General features: G+C 45.7%; 1 protein-coding gene across 1 annotated transcript in view; it reads left to right on the forward strand.

Annotated features, from left to right (window-relative positions):
* LOC134957881 (pancreatic alpha-amylase-like) overlaps nucleotides 1-21,047 on the forward strand; it is a 190,000-nt gene that overhangs the window by 46,060 nt on the left and 122,893 nt on the right. The window contains exons 2-3 of the mRNA XM_063940101.1: nucleotides 85-231; nucleotides 7,257-7,454. Coding sequence (XP_063796171.1) covers nucleotides 85-231; nucleotides 7,257-7,454 — 345 coding nt within the window. The remainder of the gene's footprint in view (nucleotides 1-84; nucleotides 232-7,256; nucleotides 7,455-21,047) is intronic.

Genomic DNA, 21,047 nt, shown 5'->3' on the forward strand with positions numbered 1-21,047 from the left:
CTGAAGCTGCCATTAAGCACCAGTTAGTACATATAACAATCATTGCCTATTAGAGATCATACACTGTCTATTATTTTATTATAGGTATCACCACCTAATGAGCACTTGATCATCACTAACCCACATAGACCATGGTGGGAGAGATATCAACCAGTCAGCTATAAGATCTGCTCCCGCTCTGGTGATGAAGAGCAATTCAGAGACATGGTCACCAGATGTAACAATGTTGGGGTAATCATTTATTTCTTATTTTTATTTATTCAATCAATCAATCAATCAATCAATCAATCAATCAATCACATATTTGTAATGCATGATGTAGTTTTAGCTTATATCTTTTGCACATGGATGTTAAAATCGATGCCACAACAAAGCCTAGATCTCCAGCTTTAAACAATAATAAAAGAGAATGAACCTGTAAATACATGGACTCTGTAGTGCACCAATGCTCTGGGAAATCGTACTCTGTTTTGTGGGTGCTCCTATTAAGTACATGGGACAGGAAACAATCTAAAACCCTTTTCTAATACTCTGTTATAAGTGAGATCAAAATACTATTTGACAATAGTCCTGATTCTGACTTTGAAGTAAAGCAAAAAAAAACCCAACAATTAACACTGCACCTGGGCAAACCCAGGTTGCACTGTGGGTTGGGCAGATATAAAATGTGCAGAGAGATTTCATAGGGGTGGGTTGTGTTCAAACTCAAATCTAGATTGCAGTGTAAAGATAAAGCTAGCATTTTTGGGCTACTTGTAAAAGTAGCCAGTATTTCCCATGCACAGTTAGAATATAAATGTGCTATGTCTTTATTCATTGCAACAAGGTATGTTCCTGTGAGAGGTGCGGTTGGACTGCGGTGCGTGTGGTGGTGCCTGCTGCCGTGCAGGTGTAGACTCGGTACTCACCAGGCGCCGCTCTCTCTCACCTTCAGGTACCGGAACCTTCAACGGACCTGGAATTCTTCAGTCGGATCCGGACACGGCGATTCCCTCTTGGAGCTGACCGTCGACCGAGCTGAGGAGAGAATGGTCTACATTAAAGGGGGTATCGACCCTGCTTCCGGTGGAACAGGGGATACCCCAGGGGTGGCTGCGACCTTCACCGGCTGGGTGAATGGTCATCACCGGCACAAAGCCTCAGCTACCCAGCTTTCACACACTCGCGCTTTCGCACGTAGTGTGATGAAAGGGATTCTCACGTCCGTGAGCAATCCTAACTCCGGCGCTCGGGGACAAACAAGGGACAGACGTACACGGATGCTACTCACCGTCACAAGTCTTGCACTCCGATCTTCTCCACTTACAGGTCCCTGTAAGGAGGCAAAGAGAAACAGCCGTGCAGGGCCTAACTCTGACCTAGTGTCACACCCTATACTATCTACAACAGCAGAGCCCTCAAACTAGCTCTGTGGGTGTGGTGCAACACAACTATGCACAACTTACACAACACATACACTTTGCCCTGCACGGTAACAACATATATCACACTATCGGAGTTACAACATAAAACGGTGCTGTCCCTTTATCTACCCGACTCAGAACACCCAGCAGTGGGGACCGCACAGCTCACCCACCTACCGTACTCTCAGGGTGGCCTGAGCCTAACGCCCAGTGTCACCTTTACTCACCTCGGGGAAAACACTGCTGCGATGGGCCTAGCGCCCCCTAACTGTCCACAGGCCGGAGGCCTGACTTTGCCACGGGCCTAGCGCCCGCCTACCTTGCTGCCCGTTGGGTGACCTGGGCCTTGTGCCCAAGGTCACCTTATCGTACCTATTTGGCCAAAATCCACTAGGGCCTAATGCCCTCTAATGCTCCCACAGGCCTAGTGCCTGACCGTGCCCCTCAGGCCTAATGCCCGCCTAACTGCGCCCACAGGCCGGTGGCCTGACTATACTTATGGGCCTAGTGCCCAACCTGCGCCCAGGCCTAGTGCCTGCCTATGTGCCCCCACGGGCCGAGAGGCCCGACCAAATGCCCACGGGCCGGGAGGGCCCGGCTACATGCCCACAGGCCGGGAGGGCCTGACTGTGCCCACGGGCCTATTGCCCGAACACCCGGTGGTCTAGGGAGGGGCGGGTACAGGGGCGCCTGATAAGGGCCTACCTGACCCGCTGGGAGAGGCACCAGGGGGGAGCTTCGGCAGCCCTTTGCTTCCCACCCCTGGTGACCCCTCCGGCGCTGTTCTTTAATCTTCGGCCGCTGGCCCGTCCTGGCCAGCGGCGCCGCCGTCGTCGCGCCGCGTCCAGCCGCCGCTGGACATCTTCTTCTCCGAGCCCGTCTTCTTTCTTCTTGCCGCCGGGATCTTCTTTCCTCTTCGCGCTCTTCTGCGCGCGCGCCCTCTTCGGCTCCCGCCCGGCGTCTCTTCTGCCTTCGCCGCTCTTCGGCGCGGCCTCCTGCTCCCCGTCCCACCCGGCGTCTGACGTCAGACGCCGGGGGCGGGGCCTATGACGCGGCGAGCGCCGATTGGCTCGCCGCGTCTCTCTACGATTGGCTGCCGCTCCGGGAGCCGCGATTGGCTCCCGGAGGGCGCCAAGATTCAAACGCTGCGGGCGGCGCTTCTGATTGGCGGCCCGAGCGGCGCCAAGTTCAAAGCGCCGCCGCGCCGCTCCCCGCCGCCGCACACTCCGCGCTGGGGACAGACAAGCTGCCCCAGCGCGGCCCCCAGTTAGGGACAGCAGCATGGATGTGCCCACAGGGCACATCCTTACATTTCCCCCCCCTTTTTCCTTTGTAGTCCCTACAAAGTTCCTCACGACGTCCATCGTCCGCGGGTCAGGGAATTCCAAGGTCCTTCTGGCGAGGGTGCATTCGGGGGCCCAGCCTGGACCAGCTGTGACCCCACATCCTTCCTCCTCCAGCTCCGGGTTCCTCTTACGGCCTGACCTCCATCGGCGGATCCTCTGGGGGAGTGGCATCTCCTCACAGTCGCTTGATGCTGGCCACCAAGGGGAATCTTCCTCCACGGGGACAACAGTCACCCACTCTTGGCCTCTGATATTGTCTGTGGCTTCGTCCCTGTCTTCCGGGTGTGGTATCGACCACCACCCAACAGCGGAATCCTCCGGGCATCCGTTTCCTCCCGGGTAACAGCCACCACATGTCGAATTTCCTCGTGGGGCATCTCCAAAGGTCCTGTGTCTTCCTCTGGAACGGGTCCTCCCACGGCATCACAGTCCTGTCCCCGTACGTCGGTCCATCTCGACACTCCTGGCAGGTACTCTTGCTCCAGGACTATCTCCTCCTCTTCACGAAGGGCATTCAACTGGGGGCATGACTCCACCCGATCCTGCCAGTCTCTCTCGTCGGCGCTTCCGATGCCAGAGTCGTCCTCCATCTGTTCTTGGAGGGATTCGTCGGCGGACAGCTCACCGTAGTTCGAGTCTTCTTCCGATATCTGGACTGGGGTATTTCCCTCCTCAGCGTACTTAGTCTTTTCCGCTGGCACCTCTGTTTCCTCAGCGTACTCCTTCGCTTCCGCTGGATCCTTTTCTTCCTCAGCGTACTCCTGCGCTTCCGCTGGCATCTCTTGGTACCCAGGACACTCCTGTTCCGCACGTCCTGGCCGGGGACGGGTCCATCGTGGGGAGATTCCGGACGTCTCAGTCACTGGGTCTTCACGCTTTTCTTGACAGCGTGGCCTCTTCACCTCCCAGTCGTCCACCTCCGCCTCATGCGGGAAAGGATCCTGCCTTACTGGGGTCACTTTCTTCGGACAAAGTAGGTCCGCGGCATCTTCCCAAGGGCACTCACTGGCCGCATGTCCTGGTCGCCGACACTTCCAACAAGGGAGGGCCACTGCCACCTTCTCCAAGACGGGTTCCTGGTCCACCTCCTTCACTGGGGAATCTTCACCCGTTGGTTCCGGCTCAGAGGAAATGGGCACCTGCAAATTAACTTCAAGCAAGGCCTTCCGCTCCATTTCCCTGGTTTCCTCCTCCCATCTCTGGGCGCGACCATCCGCAATCATCCGGTCTTCATTCCACGGACAATCGGGAAGCGCATGTCCTCTCGCCTCGCAGAGCGCACACACAGGCTCTGCAGCCACCCGGTCCCAAAGCTGCTGACGAGATTCCGTCAGCTGCTTCACCGTGGCCTCGTAGTCCGTCCTGTCTTCCGTCCATGGACATTCCAGGAGCCGATGTCGGGGATCTCCACAGCTTTCACACCGGGAATCAACCTCGTCTTCGCTCAACTCTTCGTCCCAAGGACAACTGTTGTGCTCATGCCCGTAGTTTCCGCAGAGCAAACACCAGGACTCGTTCTTCGCTTGGCCCTTCTGACGTCTTCGGTCCGCTTCCTGGACCACCTTCTTTGGGGACGTCTCTCGCCAAGTACACTCGTCGGCAAAGTGACCTGTTTGCCGACATTTCTTGCAGGGCGTCACAGCGGCCTTCTTGCGCCCCTTCTCCCGGCGCTCTTCTTTTTCACGCTGGACCGACCGCTGCACCATCTTCAGGATGTCTGCCCCAGACACCGTCACCCAGTCGCTCTGGTCCGCACACGTCCGGGGGTGAGTCTTCTTCGGAGCCGTCCGCAGGGAGGTCTTCTTGGTGGCGTTCCACATCGTGTCCGTGATCCGGTCTCTTTGATCCTGCCGACTACGCCAAGTGTGAGAGGTGCGGTTGGACTGCGGTGCGTGTGGTGGTGCCTGCTGCCGTGCAGGTGTAGACTCGGTACTCACCAGGCGCCGCTCTCTCTCACCTTCAGGTACCGGAACCTTCAACGGACCTGGAATTCTTCAGTCGGATCCGGACACGGCGATTCCCTCTTGGAGCTGACCGTCGACCGAGCTGAGGAGAGAATGGTCTACATTAAAGGGGGTATCGACCCTGCTTCCGGTGGAACAGGGGATACCCCAGGGGTGGCTGCGACCTTCACCGGCTGGGTGAATGGTCATCACCGGCACAAAGCCTCAGCTACCCAGCTTTCACACACTCGCGCTTTCGCACGTAGTGTGATGAAAGGGATTCTCACGTCCGTGAGCAATCCTAACTCCGGCGCTCGGGGACAAACAAGGGACAGACGTACACGGATGCTACTCACCGTCACAAGTCTTGCACTCCGATCTTCTCCACTTACAGGTCCCTGTAAGGAGGCAAAGAGAAACAGCCGTGCAGGGCCTAACTCTGACCTAGTGTCACACCCTATACTATCTACAACAGCAGAGCCCTCAAACTAGCTCTGTGGGTGTGGTGCAACACAACTATGCACAACTTACACAACACATACACTTTGCCCTGCACGGTAACAACATATATCACACTATCGGAGTTACAACATAAAACGGTGCTGTCCCTTTATCTACCCGACTCAGAACACCCAGCAGTGGGGACCGCACAGCTCACCCACCTACCGTACTCTCAGGGTGGCCTGAGCCTAACGCCCAGTGTCACCTTTACTCACCTCGGGGAAAACACTGCTTCGATGGGCCTAGCGCCCCCTAACTGTCCACAGGCCGGAGGCCTGACTTTGCCACGGGCCTAGCGCTCGCCTACCTTGCTGCCCGTTGGGTGACCTGGGCCTTGATCCCAAGGTCACCTTATCGTACCTATTTGGCCAAAATCCACTAGGGCCTAATGCCCTCTAATGCTCCCACAGGCCTAGTGCCTGACCGTGCCCCTCAGGCCTAATGCCCGCCTAACTGCGCCCACAGGCCGGTGGCCTGACTATACTTATGGGCCTAGTGCCCAACCTGCGCCCAGGCCTAGTGCCTGCCTATGTGCCCCCACGGGCCGAGAGGCCCGACCAAATGCCCACGGGCCGGGAGGGCCCGGCTACATGCCCACAGGCCGGGAGGGCCTGACTGTGCCCACGGGCCTATTGCGCGAACACCCGGTGGTCTAGGGAGGGGCGGGTACAGGGGCGCCTGATAAGGGCCTACCTGACCCGCTGGGAGAGGCACCAGGGGGGAGCTTCGGCAGCCCTTTGCTTCCCACCCCTGGTGACCCCTCCGGCGCTGTTCTTTAATCTTCGGCCGCTGGCCCGTCCTGGCCAGCGGCGCCGCCGTCGTCGCGCCGCGTCCAGCCGCCGCTGGACATCTTCTTCTCCGAGCCCGTCTTCTTTCTTTTTGCCGCCGGGATCTTCTTTCCTTTTCGCGCTCTTCTGCGCGCGCGCCCTCTTCGGCTCCCGCCCGGCGTCTCTTCTGCCTTCGCCGCTCTTCGGCGCGGCCTCCTGCTCCCCGTCCCGCCCGGCGTCTGACGTCAGACGCCGGGGGCGGGGCCTATGACGCGGCGAGCGCCGATTGGCTCGCCGCGTCTCTCTACGATTGGCTGCCGCTCCGGGAGCCGCGATTGGCTCCCGGAGGGCGCCAAGATTCAAACGCTGCGGGCGGCGCTTCTGATTGGCGGCCCGAGCGGCGCCAAGTTCAAAGCGCCGCCGCGCCGCTCCCCGCCGCCGCACACTCCGCGCTGGGGACAGACAAGCTGCCCCAGCGCGGCCCCCAGTTAGGGACAGCAGCATGGATGTGCCCACAGGGCACATCCTTACATTCCAAATACAAAGTTGCTTGCTCTTTTTGCTTTGCTTCCAAATCAGAATTGAGCACTTTGATTTTACTTGGTAATACATTATAAATCCCATCTACTGAATATGAGCACTAAACACTTAAAAATGTGTTCACACAAACCTTGAAATTATGGTTTAGGCAAATGGAAACTGCAATAACAAGTGAACCTGACTAGTGCTGACTGAATCACTATATGTTGAACGTTTTATGCTCAAGGACTTAACAAATGATGATCAAATATTTCACTGCAAATAAGATGTTGTATTGCTGTTATTGTTTTCATCAATGGAAATCCATTATTCATGGATTCTCTGAATTCCCTTAAAGGCCAAATACAGTAGTTAAAAACTTTGTTTAAACTTCACCACCAAATATTTGGTCTCTAGACCATGCAGATAATATCAAAGATGAGATTGCTTTAATATACAGTACCTCTTATTATCATATCTGATTCCAGGTCATGATTTCAGTATATTTTCCGTGAATTGCTCGCTTCCAGATCCCTTTATAAACCCTTTACCTACAAATCACTGATCTGTGGTAACACTCTTTACAAACCTCAGTAATAGTTACAACTGTATACTGCAGTAATATCAAAGGCAAGTAGTCATATTGGGGACAGTCATGTTGATAGTGAATATGAAAATGGGAGAATGCTAATGGAAAAATATCAGCACTGTTGTAATATTACTTAAAGCATAAAATGCAAGTTGCTGAAATAGTTAACTTGTCTTTATATATTTTAGGTGCATATCTATGTTGATGCTATTATAAATCACATGTGTGCATCTGGAGCTGGGAAAGGTAATTCCTCCACTTGTGACAGTCCATATAACACAGACACCAGACACTTCCCGGCAGTGCCTTACTCTTACCTGGATTTTAATGATGGAAAATGTAAAAGTCAAAGTGGTGTCATTGAGAGCTATAGCGATGCTAATCAGGTATAGTACTGACCCTTACTGCAGCTATGTATGTGAAAAAGAAAATACTGTACAATTAAATTACACAATAAAGGGGATACTAGGGAAGGATTTGGGCTTGCAGTTTTGAGAGGGTGAGGTTACAACCACTTGACGACCCCCATATAGCAGTCAATACCTCATAACCCTACCCAATTTATCCTACAATATATAATTGTTCAATAGTGGAGCTCAAGACTACCCTGGATAATGTGGGGGTACACAAGTCTATCTGTGGAAATCAATTCTACTCTTTGCTTTAGCAATATAAGGGCTGACTAGGTCTGGGGACCTTTTCTGAATTATTACTGCATATATTGTGCTCTCACTTAACACTAGTTTATTACTATATATGTCATTAATTAAGGAAACTATATTTTTCACTTTTGCTATTTATGTGAGGCAGAGGCGGAACTACCGCCAGTGCAACCAGTGCGTTGCACTGGGGCCCGCCACTGTCCAGGGGCCCAAAGAATGTAATGAGTCAAACTGACTCATTACGTGCCGCTGTGTGCTGCGGGCAACCGCTGCCCGCAGCACACAGCCGCCCGCAGGACATAGGAGAGGAGCGCAGCGCAGTGGTCACGGGGGGAAGGAGGAGGAGAAAGGTGGAGGAGGGAGCCGCAGCAGCGCTTTGTTACTGGTTGAGACACTGCTGATGCTGCTATCCCTCTGCTTCACTATAGGCTATCTTCCGCCGCTGTGAAGTGCATCCCAGCCATTCACAGCGGCGGAGAACAGCCTATAGTGAAGCAGAGGGACAGCAGCAGCAGCGCCTCCACCAATAACACAGCGCTGCTGCTGCTCCCTCCTCCACCTCCCTCCTCCTCCTTCTCTCCTGCCCGGGAATCGTGATCCATCTCTGCCAGAAGCTGCACCGAGGAGCCTGAGCCAGCGGAGAGGGTAAGTATAATTCATTCTTTCTTTCTTTCTTTCTTTCTTTCTTTCTTTCTTTCTTTCTTTCTTTCTTTTCGTGCAAAAAGGGGGACTGTCTGCCGTAATGTGTAAAAAAGGGGGAATCTGCCTGCCGTGATGTGTAAAAAGGGGACGCTGTCTGCCGCAATGTGTAAAAAGGGGGAATCTGCCTGCCATAATGTGTAAAAAAGGGGACGCTGTCTGCTGTAATGTGTAACAAGGGCACGCTGTCTGCCGTAATGTGTAAAAAGGGGACGCTGTCTGCCGTTATGTGTAAAAAGGGCACGCTGTCTGCCGTTATGTGTAAAAAGTGTACGCTGTCTGCCGCTATGTGTAGCAAGGGCACGCTGTCTGCCGTTATGTGTAAAAAGGGGACGCTGTTTGCCATTATGTGTAAAAAGGGGACGCTGTCTGCCGTTATGTGTAAAAAAGTGCACGCTGTCTGTCGCTATGTGTAAAAAGGGCACGCTGTCTGCTGTTATGTGTAAAAAGGGGGACGCTGTCTGCCGTAATGTGTAAAAAGGGGATGCTGTCTGCCGTAATGTGTAAAAAGAGGAATCTGTCTGCCGTAAGGTGTAAAAGGGTCTCTACCTGGTGTAGTGGTGCTACTGTGCAGCGTAATTTGAATAATGGAGACTATTGTGCACCGTTTTAGGAATTGGTATTATTTTGTAGCCACACCCCTTCCCCACGAAACCACGCCCCATGTATTTTTGTGCTCACCTACGACGCGCACTGCCCCTGTTTTGCATGCAGGGGTGGGGCTCCGATGCCGTTTCTTGCACACAGTGCTAAAATGTCTAGTTACGGCACTGTTGCTAGGTATCCATTTCTCTGGCCCTGAGCAGGTCCCCCTCACCAGATCCTCTCCAGGGGTGAGGGGGTGGACTTGGATGGGATGGGGGGGCCAAAGCATTTTGTCGCATCTGGGCCCACCGCTCGCTAGTTCCGCCACTGATGTGAGGTGTCATAAACTATGATCAATGTATACTGCAGATGATACAATTGAGTTTCATCAAAGTATAGCAATCATGGAATAAGCAGTAGTAGGACAATATTTATGATCTCTCATATCAGCTAAATTAGAGAGAAGTTCCATAGAACAAGAACTACCTTTGTATACTTGACTTTAATATTGGATACTAAGGGGCCGATTTATCTGAGGATGCGAATGTGAGGTGACAAAATAGCTCAGACTCGCAATGGATGCAGGGACAGAGCTTGTGAGAAAGTTCTGTCCATGTGATGCCTCCCCGCAGCACTATCTGAATATTTTTCATAAAAAATAACCAGATTATGTGCAGCGCATGTGCCTCTGCCTGACATCACCGCCACTACCGCTTGCACCTCCCTTCCCATCGAAACGAACTCTCTCATGCCGCGACCCCACTGACCACTGATAATACTCACCAGAGGTGATGGAGGTCTGGTGTACACTGACGGTCCTCGGGGTTACCTGCTGCTGAGACCTCCAGTGCTGTAAAGTTAGCTGTTGCTTTAATTTAATGCACCGGAGGTCACAGGAGCAGCAGGGAGCCCAGATGACCGCAAATCCGCACCAGAGCACCAATAACCGGATCCTAAGGTGAGTATTATTTTTTTTACCCTTTTTTCAACATAGTGATCAGCTTGTGTGTCTTTCTTTCTTTTTCTCTCTCACCTCTCTCCTCTGTTTTCTCTCTTCTCCCTGCCTGCCCTCTCTCTCAACCCTCTTCCTTAGTCTAACCTCTTTCTTTCTTTCTTTCTTTCTTTCTTTCTTTCTTTCTTTCTTTCTTTCTTTCCTTCTTTCCCCACCCCTTTTCTCTCAACCCTCTCTCACTCCCCCTCCTTTGTCTCACTTCTCTCTCTCTCTCTCTCTCTCTCTTTCTCGCTCCCCTCTCTCTCCTCTGCTTTCTCTCTTCCCCCTGCCCACCCTCTCTCTCAACAACATCTTAGTTATTAAGATGCAGTTATCTGTCCAAGTTCTATGGAAATATAGGAAATAGAAAATGTAGCGATATATAGGTATGTTTGTATAGCTTGATCCTTAAAAATAACAAAGACCGATACTAAAGGCTAATTGTGGCATGACCTGTAGATGTAAAACACATGCGGGTCAGATACGAGAGTGTATTTAAATGGAGGAGAGAGGAGAGAGATCATTGGACACTGATGAAACCGCTGACGTAAGCAAGGAGGCGGAGAAACGCGTCTGTCAGGATCTCTGGACACGGAGTGCAATTGTCGGGATCTTCCTATACGGGGCACAGCTTGCTACACAGCACCACTATACTGGCCGGCCGGTGAGAGCATCGGAAAACCCCAGTGCTAAGGGTTTACTGGTGAGCGTCTATCCCCAAGTACCCATGGGACTCCAGATAAGGCTAGAATTAAAAGCAATAGCCGGGAGGGGAACGGAGGATTGCCCAGAGAAAAAACGGGCATAGAGACATTGCTACAAGGTAGCTATAACAACAAATTATATGGTGCAGTGAAACAAAGATCGAGTTTTGCATAAGAGTTATAAGGCTGCATAAACACCATTATATGTGAATGGAAACTCACAGGTGTGAGAGAGCATGGATTTCCATATGTGCATAGGAATGCCTTAATTGCTTAATGAAATATAAAAATACATGGACTGCCTTAACATTGGTCATTTAAAGAGGTTTTATTCCTGAAAGAATACATTTTAATAAGTGAATATATATTCTGAATTGCATTTATGTACAGCAATTGTTGTTTTTTAGATTTAAGATACTGGCCGGTATTTATGTGATGTATATTGTTTTTATATAATTATTAAAAATCATATCAGATTGAGGTAGCGCATTCTCATTTGTTTTTGCAAAAAAAACAATTTTTTCTTTTTGGATTCTAGTATAAGGGGCTTAACCAATTACCCCTGAAAATTGCGGCACTTCAACTGATTAATCACAGCGCCAGGAAGGTTGGGTTGTTTTGGTTTACTAAATTGGTATATCCAGGCAGCAGTGATTAATTGTGATGATAGTAGATATAGCTGTGTATATAGCAATCTGTGTTTGGTGAGCTTGGACAGGTAACTGCATCTATTTTATTTATTTTATACATTTAAGATATATATTATTTTTGTACAAAAGTCATCCCATTTTTTGGAGGGAGGGGATAAACATGACACAACTAACATGTATTACGAATAGGATGGAGAGAAGGGATTTATATTTGAGAGGAAAGAGAAATAGTCCTGTGGAGGAAAACACAGGTGGTCTGGCAGAAATGCATGGGCTCTTTAATCGGTTGGAGAACTTATGCATGGATGAGACCAAACACTGGTGGGATTAGTTGTCATTACAGAAATACATAGATGGCAACATTGTTCCGAGAGGTCTGAGAATTCTGAAGGAATCCACCTTCAGGGAGGATAAGACCTTTACGGAGGAGTGGAATGTCACTTTAGACAATTGCTCTAAAAATCTTATGCATTTATTAATAAAATACAGGGAACAATGGGTGAAAGGTTTACAGGCAGAAATAGAAAAGGTGCTCATAGAATTAAAGGACTATGAAAAACTAGGGGAATTTAAGGAAAGGGATGTTAAAGTGAATAGAAAATTAATGGAATTTGAACAATCCCTAGTGGAAAGAAAGGAGCATAAAATGAGAAGGGATGTTTCTGATTATGAAAAAGGAGTATCAAGAAATTATAAGAGAGAACATCCCTATTATAATAATAGGGAGGGAAACTATACACCAAAAGAGGTAGTAAGGAGGAAGCAATTTCAGACATCATTTCCAAAAAATAAATATCAGGAAAGAACATATAGAGATAAGTGGGTGGGACCATCAACCTTTAAAGGGAAAACAACCTTCACACATAGAAATAAATATAAAGTATTAGAAAATTATGGAGGTTATTCTCAGAATGATAGGAAAATGAGACCTTCAGAAACAGAAGACGAGCAAGATCTTACACCAGTTAATCGTCACCAACATTTTTTAGACAGACGACAGGAGACCAACATGTGGCAAACAGCCAAGTATCAGAGAAAAAGGGAAAGAAACAGAGAGGAAGAGGATGTAGAGGAGGGAACAGAAGAAAACAGATTAAAAACTCCCTGCAGGAGATGAAAGGGGGAAATATTGGAAAAGGGGTTTTCAATTTGTCACAACGCTCCCTTACAGAGGATGAAATTAGACTATTAGAAAAAGGGTTAAATTATGCACCTGTAGTAAAACCTAATTTATTCCAATTATTTGTTGATCTTAATCGTTACATACGCACACTAAGTAGGAAAAGATATTTTGCATTAAAGGAAATAAAGAAAAGAGGAAGTGAGGAAAGTCCCATCATATTAGATCAGGATGATGAATATATGAAGGAAATTTTGGAGAGTTTAGGATACGAAGGTGCAACCGGAGAAATGGATATAGAGGAGCAGATACCTATATTTGATATAAAAAGAAACCCCTTTAAAAAGAAGTCCGACTTCTACCCTTTGTCATATAAAGGACCTCTTGTGGATAGTTTTTATAGGACTACCCTGACAAGCTTTAGAGAAATATGTAACAAATCAGAAATAACAAGATATCAGGATAACTTGACTCCGGGAGAACGAAAAGCTATGAAGTTATTACAAGATGATAAATCTATAATAATAAAGCCGGCGGATAAGGGTGGTGGGGTGGTTATCCTAAATACGGATGATTATGTGACAGAATGTCAGAGACAATTGAGAGATGTAAAGTTTTACCGTAGGTTGGATGGCAACCCCACCACCCTGTTCAAGAAACAATATAATGATCTGTTGGATACGGCTTTAGAAGACGGCTCTATATCCAGAGAAATATTTAATTTTTTACTTTGTGCGCACCCGGTCACTGCTACGTTCTATTACTTACCAAAAATACATAAGACTATGATTAATCCACCTGGGAGACCTATAATTTCAGGTGTAGGGGTCACTCACAAATAGTTTATCTTTTTTTGTTGATCATTTTTTGCAGGGACACGTAGAGGGTCTGAGGTCGCACATTAAAGATACACAGCATTTTTTGAATATTGTGAATGGGATTAAATGGAAGAAGGATTATTATCTATTAACATGTGACGTAGAGTCATTATATTCGAATATCCCGCATGAGAAGGGTTTGATAGTAATAGATAAGTATCTAAGATGTGGCGATACCGCGGACCCTCTACGTGTCTTTATATTGGATTCTATTAAATTTATATTGACACATAATTATTTTATATTTGATTCACAATATTATTTACAGACACGGGGTGCGGCCATGGGTGCTAGGTTCGCCCCGAGTTTCGCTAACCTATACATGGGTGCCTTTGAGGAGGAACATGTGTGGGGAGGCGGACTTGGGGCGGATCTGGTATACTATGGTCGGTATATAGATGATTTGTTTATAATTTGGGGTGGAGGGTTAGAATCACTTCAGTTATTTATTAATGGTTTAAATCATAATGAGTATGGTCTGAAATTCACTTCACATTATAGTTTAACCACAATTAGTTTTCTGGATATAGAGCTGTCAATAGAGGATAATATTCTAACGACTAAAACATTTATTAAGCCGGTGGATCAAAATAGGTATCTGAATTATAGGAGTTGTCATAAAAAAGTATGGAAAGAGAGTATCCCAAGAGGGCAGTTGGTGAGACTGCGTAGAAACTGCAGCTCAAAATCTATGTACCAATTACAAGCAGCAAATCTTATGCAATCGTTTTAGGAACAGGGCTATCCACATGAAGTATTGGAGAAGGCATATTTTGAGGTGGAAGGAATGGACAGGGAGGAGTTATTAAAAATAAAGTCGTCATCAAGAAAAAAGAGGTTAAGTAATAATAATGATAAGAATGCAGTATTTGTTACACAATACAATAGCTGTGCACATAAGATAAGCCAGGTGATTAAAAGGAATACATCATTATTAATGTTGGATGAGGTATTAAAGAAGCATATAGACCCAAAGGGACGTACTATTTTTAGGAAAGCAGACAATTTGCGAAGGAAACTGGTACCAAGCCATTTTATGAAAGGAAATAGAGAAGTAGGAGGGGTTAAAAATACATGGCTACCTGAAAGACCAATAGGTCATCATAGGTGTGGAAAGAGTAACTGTAAATCATGTGAAAACATACCAAGAAAGAGTACTAATTTCCAATCATTCAAGACAAAGGAAATATTTTGTATTAAGGATTTTATAAATTGCATGTCCACTTACATTATATACCTTATTACTTGCAAGTGTGGGAAGCAAATAATATATAGGCCGCACAACTAGGACTCTGCATGTTCGTTATATGGAACACCGTAGAAATGTAATTAAAGGTGCCAAGCACCCTCTATCAGATCATGTAACATACTGTCAGAAATCCAATTGGGATAATATGACAATGATCGGGATAGAACAGGTTAAAACAACTAACCGTGGAGGTGATCGATTTAATAGGTTACGAAGCCGGGAAGCATATTGGATTTTTAGGCTGGACACATTGGTCCCATCCGGTCTGAACGACATGGTGGAATTAAATGGGGTCTAAGAACAAAAAGGGAATGATAATCTTTATATGTATACATGTATTCGGATTAAAGAGATGAAGGACAATGCAGAGTCCTTGTTGTGGACTATGTGTTAATGTAGAATAGAGGTAGAAAATGTCTGAAATAGTCTATAATGAAGTTTGTTTGGTGTATATATATGTATTTATGCATGTGTTTGGGGGAGTACTTAAAAGAATGATATAAAGAACAACCCAGTAGAAGAATGGAATAAGGACGCCTGTGTATATAATTGTTAATGCGTATATATATGTTTGGAGAGGAACATATGGGTAATAGTTGTGATTGTGTTCATGTGGGAGTGGGGGGTCATTTGCTGCTAAACTAGGGTGGGATAAGTGGGAACATAGGATGTGTATCCAAAGGGGTCGAGTCAAGTTTTGTTAATGTTACTATGAAAAGCTAAAATGGATGTATTTATTATTATTATAATTTAGTAGAGTAATCTGGTTTATATAATTTAATTAGTTATTAAGATGCAGTTATCTGTCCAAGTTCTATGGAAATATAGGAAATAGAAAATGTAGCGATATATAGGTATGTTTGTATATCTTGATCCTTAAAAATAACGAAGACCGATACTAAAGGCTAATTGTGGCATGACCTGTAGATGTAAAACACATGCGGGTCAGATACGAGAGTGTATTTAAATGGAGGAGAGAGGAGAGAGATCATTGGACACTGATGAAACCGCTGACGTAAGCAAGGAGGCGGAGAAACGCGTCTGTCAGGATCTCTGGACACGGAGTGCAATTGTCGGGATCTTCCTATACGGGGCACAGCTTGCTACACGGCACCACTATACTGGCCGGCCGGTGAGAGCATCGGAAAACCCCAGTGCTAAGGGTTTACTGGTGAGCGTCTATCCCCAAGTACCCACGGGACTCCAGATAAGGCTAGAATTAAAAGCAATAGCCGGGAGGGGAACGGAGGATTGCCCAGAGAAAAAACGGGCATAGAGACATTGCTACAAGGTAGCTATAACAACAAATTATATGGTGCAGTGAAACAAAGATCGAGTTTTGCATAAGAGTTATAAGGCTGCATAAACACCATTATATGTGAATGGAAACTCACAGGTGTGAGAGAGCACGGATTTCCATATGTGCATAGGAATGCCTTAATTGCTTAATGAAATATAGAAATACACGGACTGCCTTAACATTGGTCATTTAAAGAGGTTTTATTCCTGAAAGAATACATTTTAATAAGTGAATATATATTCTGAATTGCATTTATGTACAGCAATTGTTGTTTTTTAGATTTAAGATACTGGCCGGTATTTATGTGATGTATATTGTTTTTATATAATTATTAAAAATCATATCAGATTGAGGTAACGCATTTTCATTTGTTTTTGCAAAAAAAAACATTTTTTTCTTTTTGCTCTCTCTCAACACTCTCTCTCACCCCCTTCCTTTTTCTCAACTTTCTTTCTTTCTTTCTTTCTTTCTTTCTTTCTTTCTTTCTTTCTTTCTTTCTTTCTTTCTTTCTTTCTTTCTCTCCCCTTCCCCCTCTCTCCCCTGCAGTCTCTCCCTTCCAACTCCCTCTCACCCATCTCACCTTTTTTCTGACAAGACCATGAATATACACAGAGTATACTGGGTTTTTAATTACCACTGGGGCAGAGCACCTGGAACTATAGACAGATCACCCCTAGGTGGACAGAGCACCCATTTTCAGATAGACCAGATGACAGACAGAGCCCCCCTGGACTGATACTGATAGGAGGACACACCAGCCCCTGGATGTACACAGTATACTGAGTTTTTAATTAACATTGGGGCAGAGCCCCTGGATATATGGACAGATGACCCTAGGTGGACAGAGCACCCCTTGTAAGATACATCAGATGACATACAGAGCACCCCTGGACTGATACACCAACCCCAGAGCAGCCACCAGCCCCAAGCCCATGCCTGATGCCACACAACCCAGCACTGAGACAGACACGTCCATTCAGTACACTCTCCACAGCCAGAGTGAAAATGACGCAGATTATCGGAACCTTTATAGAATCCAAAACCTGTGAGAATCCAACAGCAGGATGATGAGTGTTGCCTTGTTTTGAGAGCCAAGTCTGTCAGGAAACCCAGAGCAGAATGGACCTGCTCTTCTCTATGCTAGAGGGGTGGCCGAAACAGGGTTCCATAAAGTACTGGTACAGCAATGAGTGAGGATACAGTTCTACCCAGAGCTTTGTCTTTATAGGCCTGCTTTTCATCCACAAAGGGTGTTTCTTCCTGGAGACAAAATACACATGTTACATAGGCTAGTAAGGTGTCTATTGGCTCTCAGATGGAAAGTACTGGGGAAGATGGTTTTACAGAAGGAGCCTCCATTATCTTGGCTGTTTCTCCGCCTAAATGGAGGTGTAATCGTACCTAGGCAATAGCTTAGGTTGCTGAGTTTAATCACGGATAGGCACGTTGAGGCACGGCTTCATACTCAGCATGCAATACACATCTCCACTACTGGGTGGCTAATGCTCCACTAATCCAGTACTTTAGAGCAAATAGCGGCGGAATGATCTACAGTACAAGCTCTCTGCAAATGGTCAGTGACGACTGTAATGTTAATGTACACACAGACCAATGGTCAGACAGAGAGGGTCAATTAAAAAAAAATATATATATATAGTTTATACAGACGCAAATGAACGTATTAAAACACTGAGAGTCCCGGGTTCATTTCCCAAAGTGCAGGTGTATTTTTTTTTCTGACACTCACTTTATTATTATTTTTTAATCTATTGTAATATACCTTCACATTCAATAGACATGTGCACACTTCTAGCCATTACAGCAAAGTATGTTACAAGATGTTCATGCTATTTAGTACTCAGATACAAAATACTGTACAGAGATGCTAAGCACAGTAATTTGGCATCCAGGAACTTAGGGAGGATCTTTTATCTCTCCCCATTATACTTATAAAGATAACACTTGCTGCTGTAGCCATTGCAGCATAATACTGTACAGAAATACTAAGGATGTTGATTTGGCATCCAGAAACGGAGGGAGGAGCTTTTATTTCTCCCCATTATTCTTATAAAGATAACACTTGCCGCTGTAACCTTTAGAGCAGAGTACGTTACAAGCTGTATGTGCTATTTAGTACTCAAATGCAAAATACTGTACAGAGATGCTAAGCACAGTAATTTGGCATCCAGGAACTTAGGGAGGAGCTTTTATCTCTCCCCATTATACTTAGAAAGATAACACTTGCTGCTGTACATTACAAGCTGTTTGTGCTATTCAGTACTTAAATGCAAAATACTGTACAGAGACACTAAGCATGGTGATTTAGCATCCAGGAACTTAGGGAGGAGATTTTATCTCTCCCCATTATACTTAGAAAGATATCACTTGCCGCTGTAGCCTTTATAGCAGAGTACGTTACAAGCTGTTCGTGCTATTTAGTACTCAGATGCAAAATACTGTACAGACATGCTAAGCACGGTGATTTGGCATCCAGGAGCTTAGGGAGGAGATTTTATCTCTCCCCATTATACTTAGAAAGATAACACTTGCCGCTATACCTTACAAGCTGTTCATGCTATTCAGTACTCAAATACAAAATAGTGTACAGAGATGCTAAGCACAGTGATTTTGCATCCAGGAACTTAGGGAGGAGCTTTTATCTCTCTCAATTATACTTAGAAAGATAACACTTGTCACTGTACGCTACAAGCTGTTTGTGCTATTTAGTACTCAAATACAAAATTCTGTATAGAGATGCTAAGCACAGTGATTTGGCATCCAGGAACTTAGGGAGGAGCTTTTATCTCTCCCCATTATACTTAGAAAGATAACACTTGCCACTGTACGTTACAAGCTGTTTGTGCTATTTAGTACTCGAATGCAAAATACTGTATAGATATGCTAAGCACAGTGATTTGGCATCCAGGAACTTAGGGAGGAGCTTTAATCTATCTCCATTATACTTAGAAAGATAACACTTGCCTCTGCAGCCTTTACAGCAGAGTACTGTACATTAAAAGGTGTTTGTGCTATTTAGTACTCAAATACAAAATACTGTACAGAGATGCTAAGCACTGTGATTTGGCATCCAGGAACTTATCAAGGAGCTTTTGTCTACCCCATTATACTTATAAAGATAACAATTGCCACTGTAGCTATTACAGTAGAGTACATTACAAGCTGTTCATGCTATTTAGTACTCAAATACAACATACTGTATAGAGATGCTAAGCATGGTGATTTGGCATACAGGAACTTAGGGAGGAGCTTTTATCTCTCCCCATTATACTTATAAAGATAACACTTGCCACTGTAACCTTTACAGTAGAGTACTGTACGTTACAAGCTGTTCGTGCTATTTAGTACTGAAATGCAAAATACTGTACAGATATGCCAAGCACAGTGATTTGGCATCCAGGAAATTAGGGAGGAGCTTTTATCTCTCCCCATTATACTTAGAAAGATAACACTTGCCGCTGTAACCTTTAGAGCAGAGTACGTTACAAGCTGTTTGTGCTATTTAGTACTCAAATGCAAAATACTGTACAGAGATGCTAAGCACAGTAATTTGGCATCCAGGAACTTAGGGAGGAGCTTTTATCTCTCCCCATTATACTTAGAAAGATAACACTTGCTGCTGTACGTTACAAGCTGTTTGTGCTATTCAGTACTTAAATGCAAAATACTGTACAGAGACACTAAGCATGGTGATTTAGCATCCAGGAACTTAGGGAGGAGATTTTATCTCTCCCCATTATACTTAGAAAGATATCACTTGCCGCTGTAGCCTTTATAGCAGAGTACGTTACAAGCTGTTCGTGCTATTTAGTACTCAGATGCAAAATACTGTACAGACATGCTAAGCACGGTGATTTGGCATCCAGGAGCTTAGGGAGGAGATTTTATCTCTCCCCATTATACTTAGAAAGATAACACTTGCCGCTATACCTTACAAGCTGTTCATGCTATTCAGTACTCAAATACAAAATAGTGTACAGAGATGCTAAGCACAGTGATTTTGCATCCAGGAACTTAGGGAGGAGCTTTTATCTCTCTCAATTATACTTAGAAAGATAACACTTGTCACTGTACGCTACAAGCTGTTTGTGCTATTTAGTACTCAAATGCAAAATACTGTATAGAGATGCTAAGCACAGTGATTTGGCATCCAGGAACTTAGGGAGGAGCTTTTATCTCTCCCCATTATACTTAGAAAGATAACACTTGCCACTGTACGTTACAAGCTGTTTGTGCTATTTAGTACTCGAATGCAAAATACTGTATAGATATGCTAAGCACAGTGATTTGGCATCCAGGAACTTAGGGAGGAGCTTTAATCTATCTCCATTATACTTAGAAAGATAACACTTGCCTCTGCAGCCTTTACAGCAGAGTACTGTACATTAAAAGGTGTTTGTGCTATTTAGTACTCAAATACAAAATACTGTACAGAGATGCTAAGCACTGTGATTTGGCATCCAGGAACTTATCAAGGAGCTTTTGTCTACCCCATTATACTTATAAAGATAACAATTGCCACTGTAGCTATTACAGTAGAGTACATTACAAGCTGTTCATGCTATTTAGTACTCAAATACAAAATACTGTATAGAGATGCTAAGCATGGTGATTTGGCATACAGGAACTTAGGGAGGAGCTTTTATCTCTCCCCATTATACTTATAAAGATAACACTTGCCGCTGTAACCTTTACAGTAGAGTACTGTACGTTACAAGCTGTTCGTGCTATTTAGTACTGAAATGCAAAATACTGTACAGATATGCCAAGCACAGTGATTTGGCATCCAGGAAATTAGGGAGGAGCTTTTATCTCTCCCCATTATACTTAGAAAGATAACACTTGCCGCTGCAGCCTTTACAGCAGAGTACTGTACATTACAAACTGTTCATGCTATTTAGTATTCAAATGCAAAATATTGTACAAAGATGCTAAGCACAGTGATTTGGCATCCAGGAAATTAGGGAGGAGCTTTTATCTCTCCCCATTATACTTAGAAAGATAACACTTGTAGCTGAAGCCTTTACAGCAGAGTACTGTACATTACAAGCTGTTCATGCTAATTAGTACTCAAATACATAATACTGTACAGAGATGCTAAGCATGGTGATTTGGCATCCAGG

The sequence above is a fragment of the Pseudophryne corroboree genome, chromosome 9, assembly GCF_028390025.1.
Source record: "Pseudophryne corroboree isolate aPseCor3 chromosome 9, aPseCor3.hap2, whole genome shotgun sequence".
NCBI lineage: Eukaryota > Metazoa > Chordata > Amphibia > Anura > Myobatrachidae > Pseudophryne > Pseudophryne corroboree.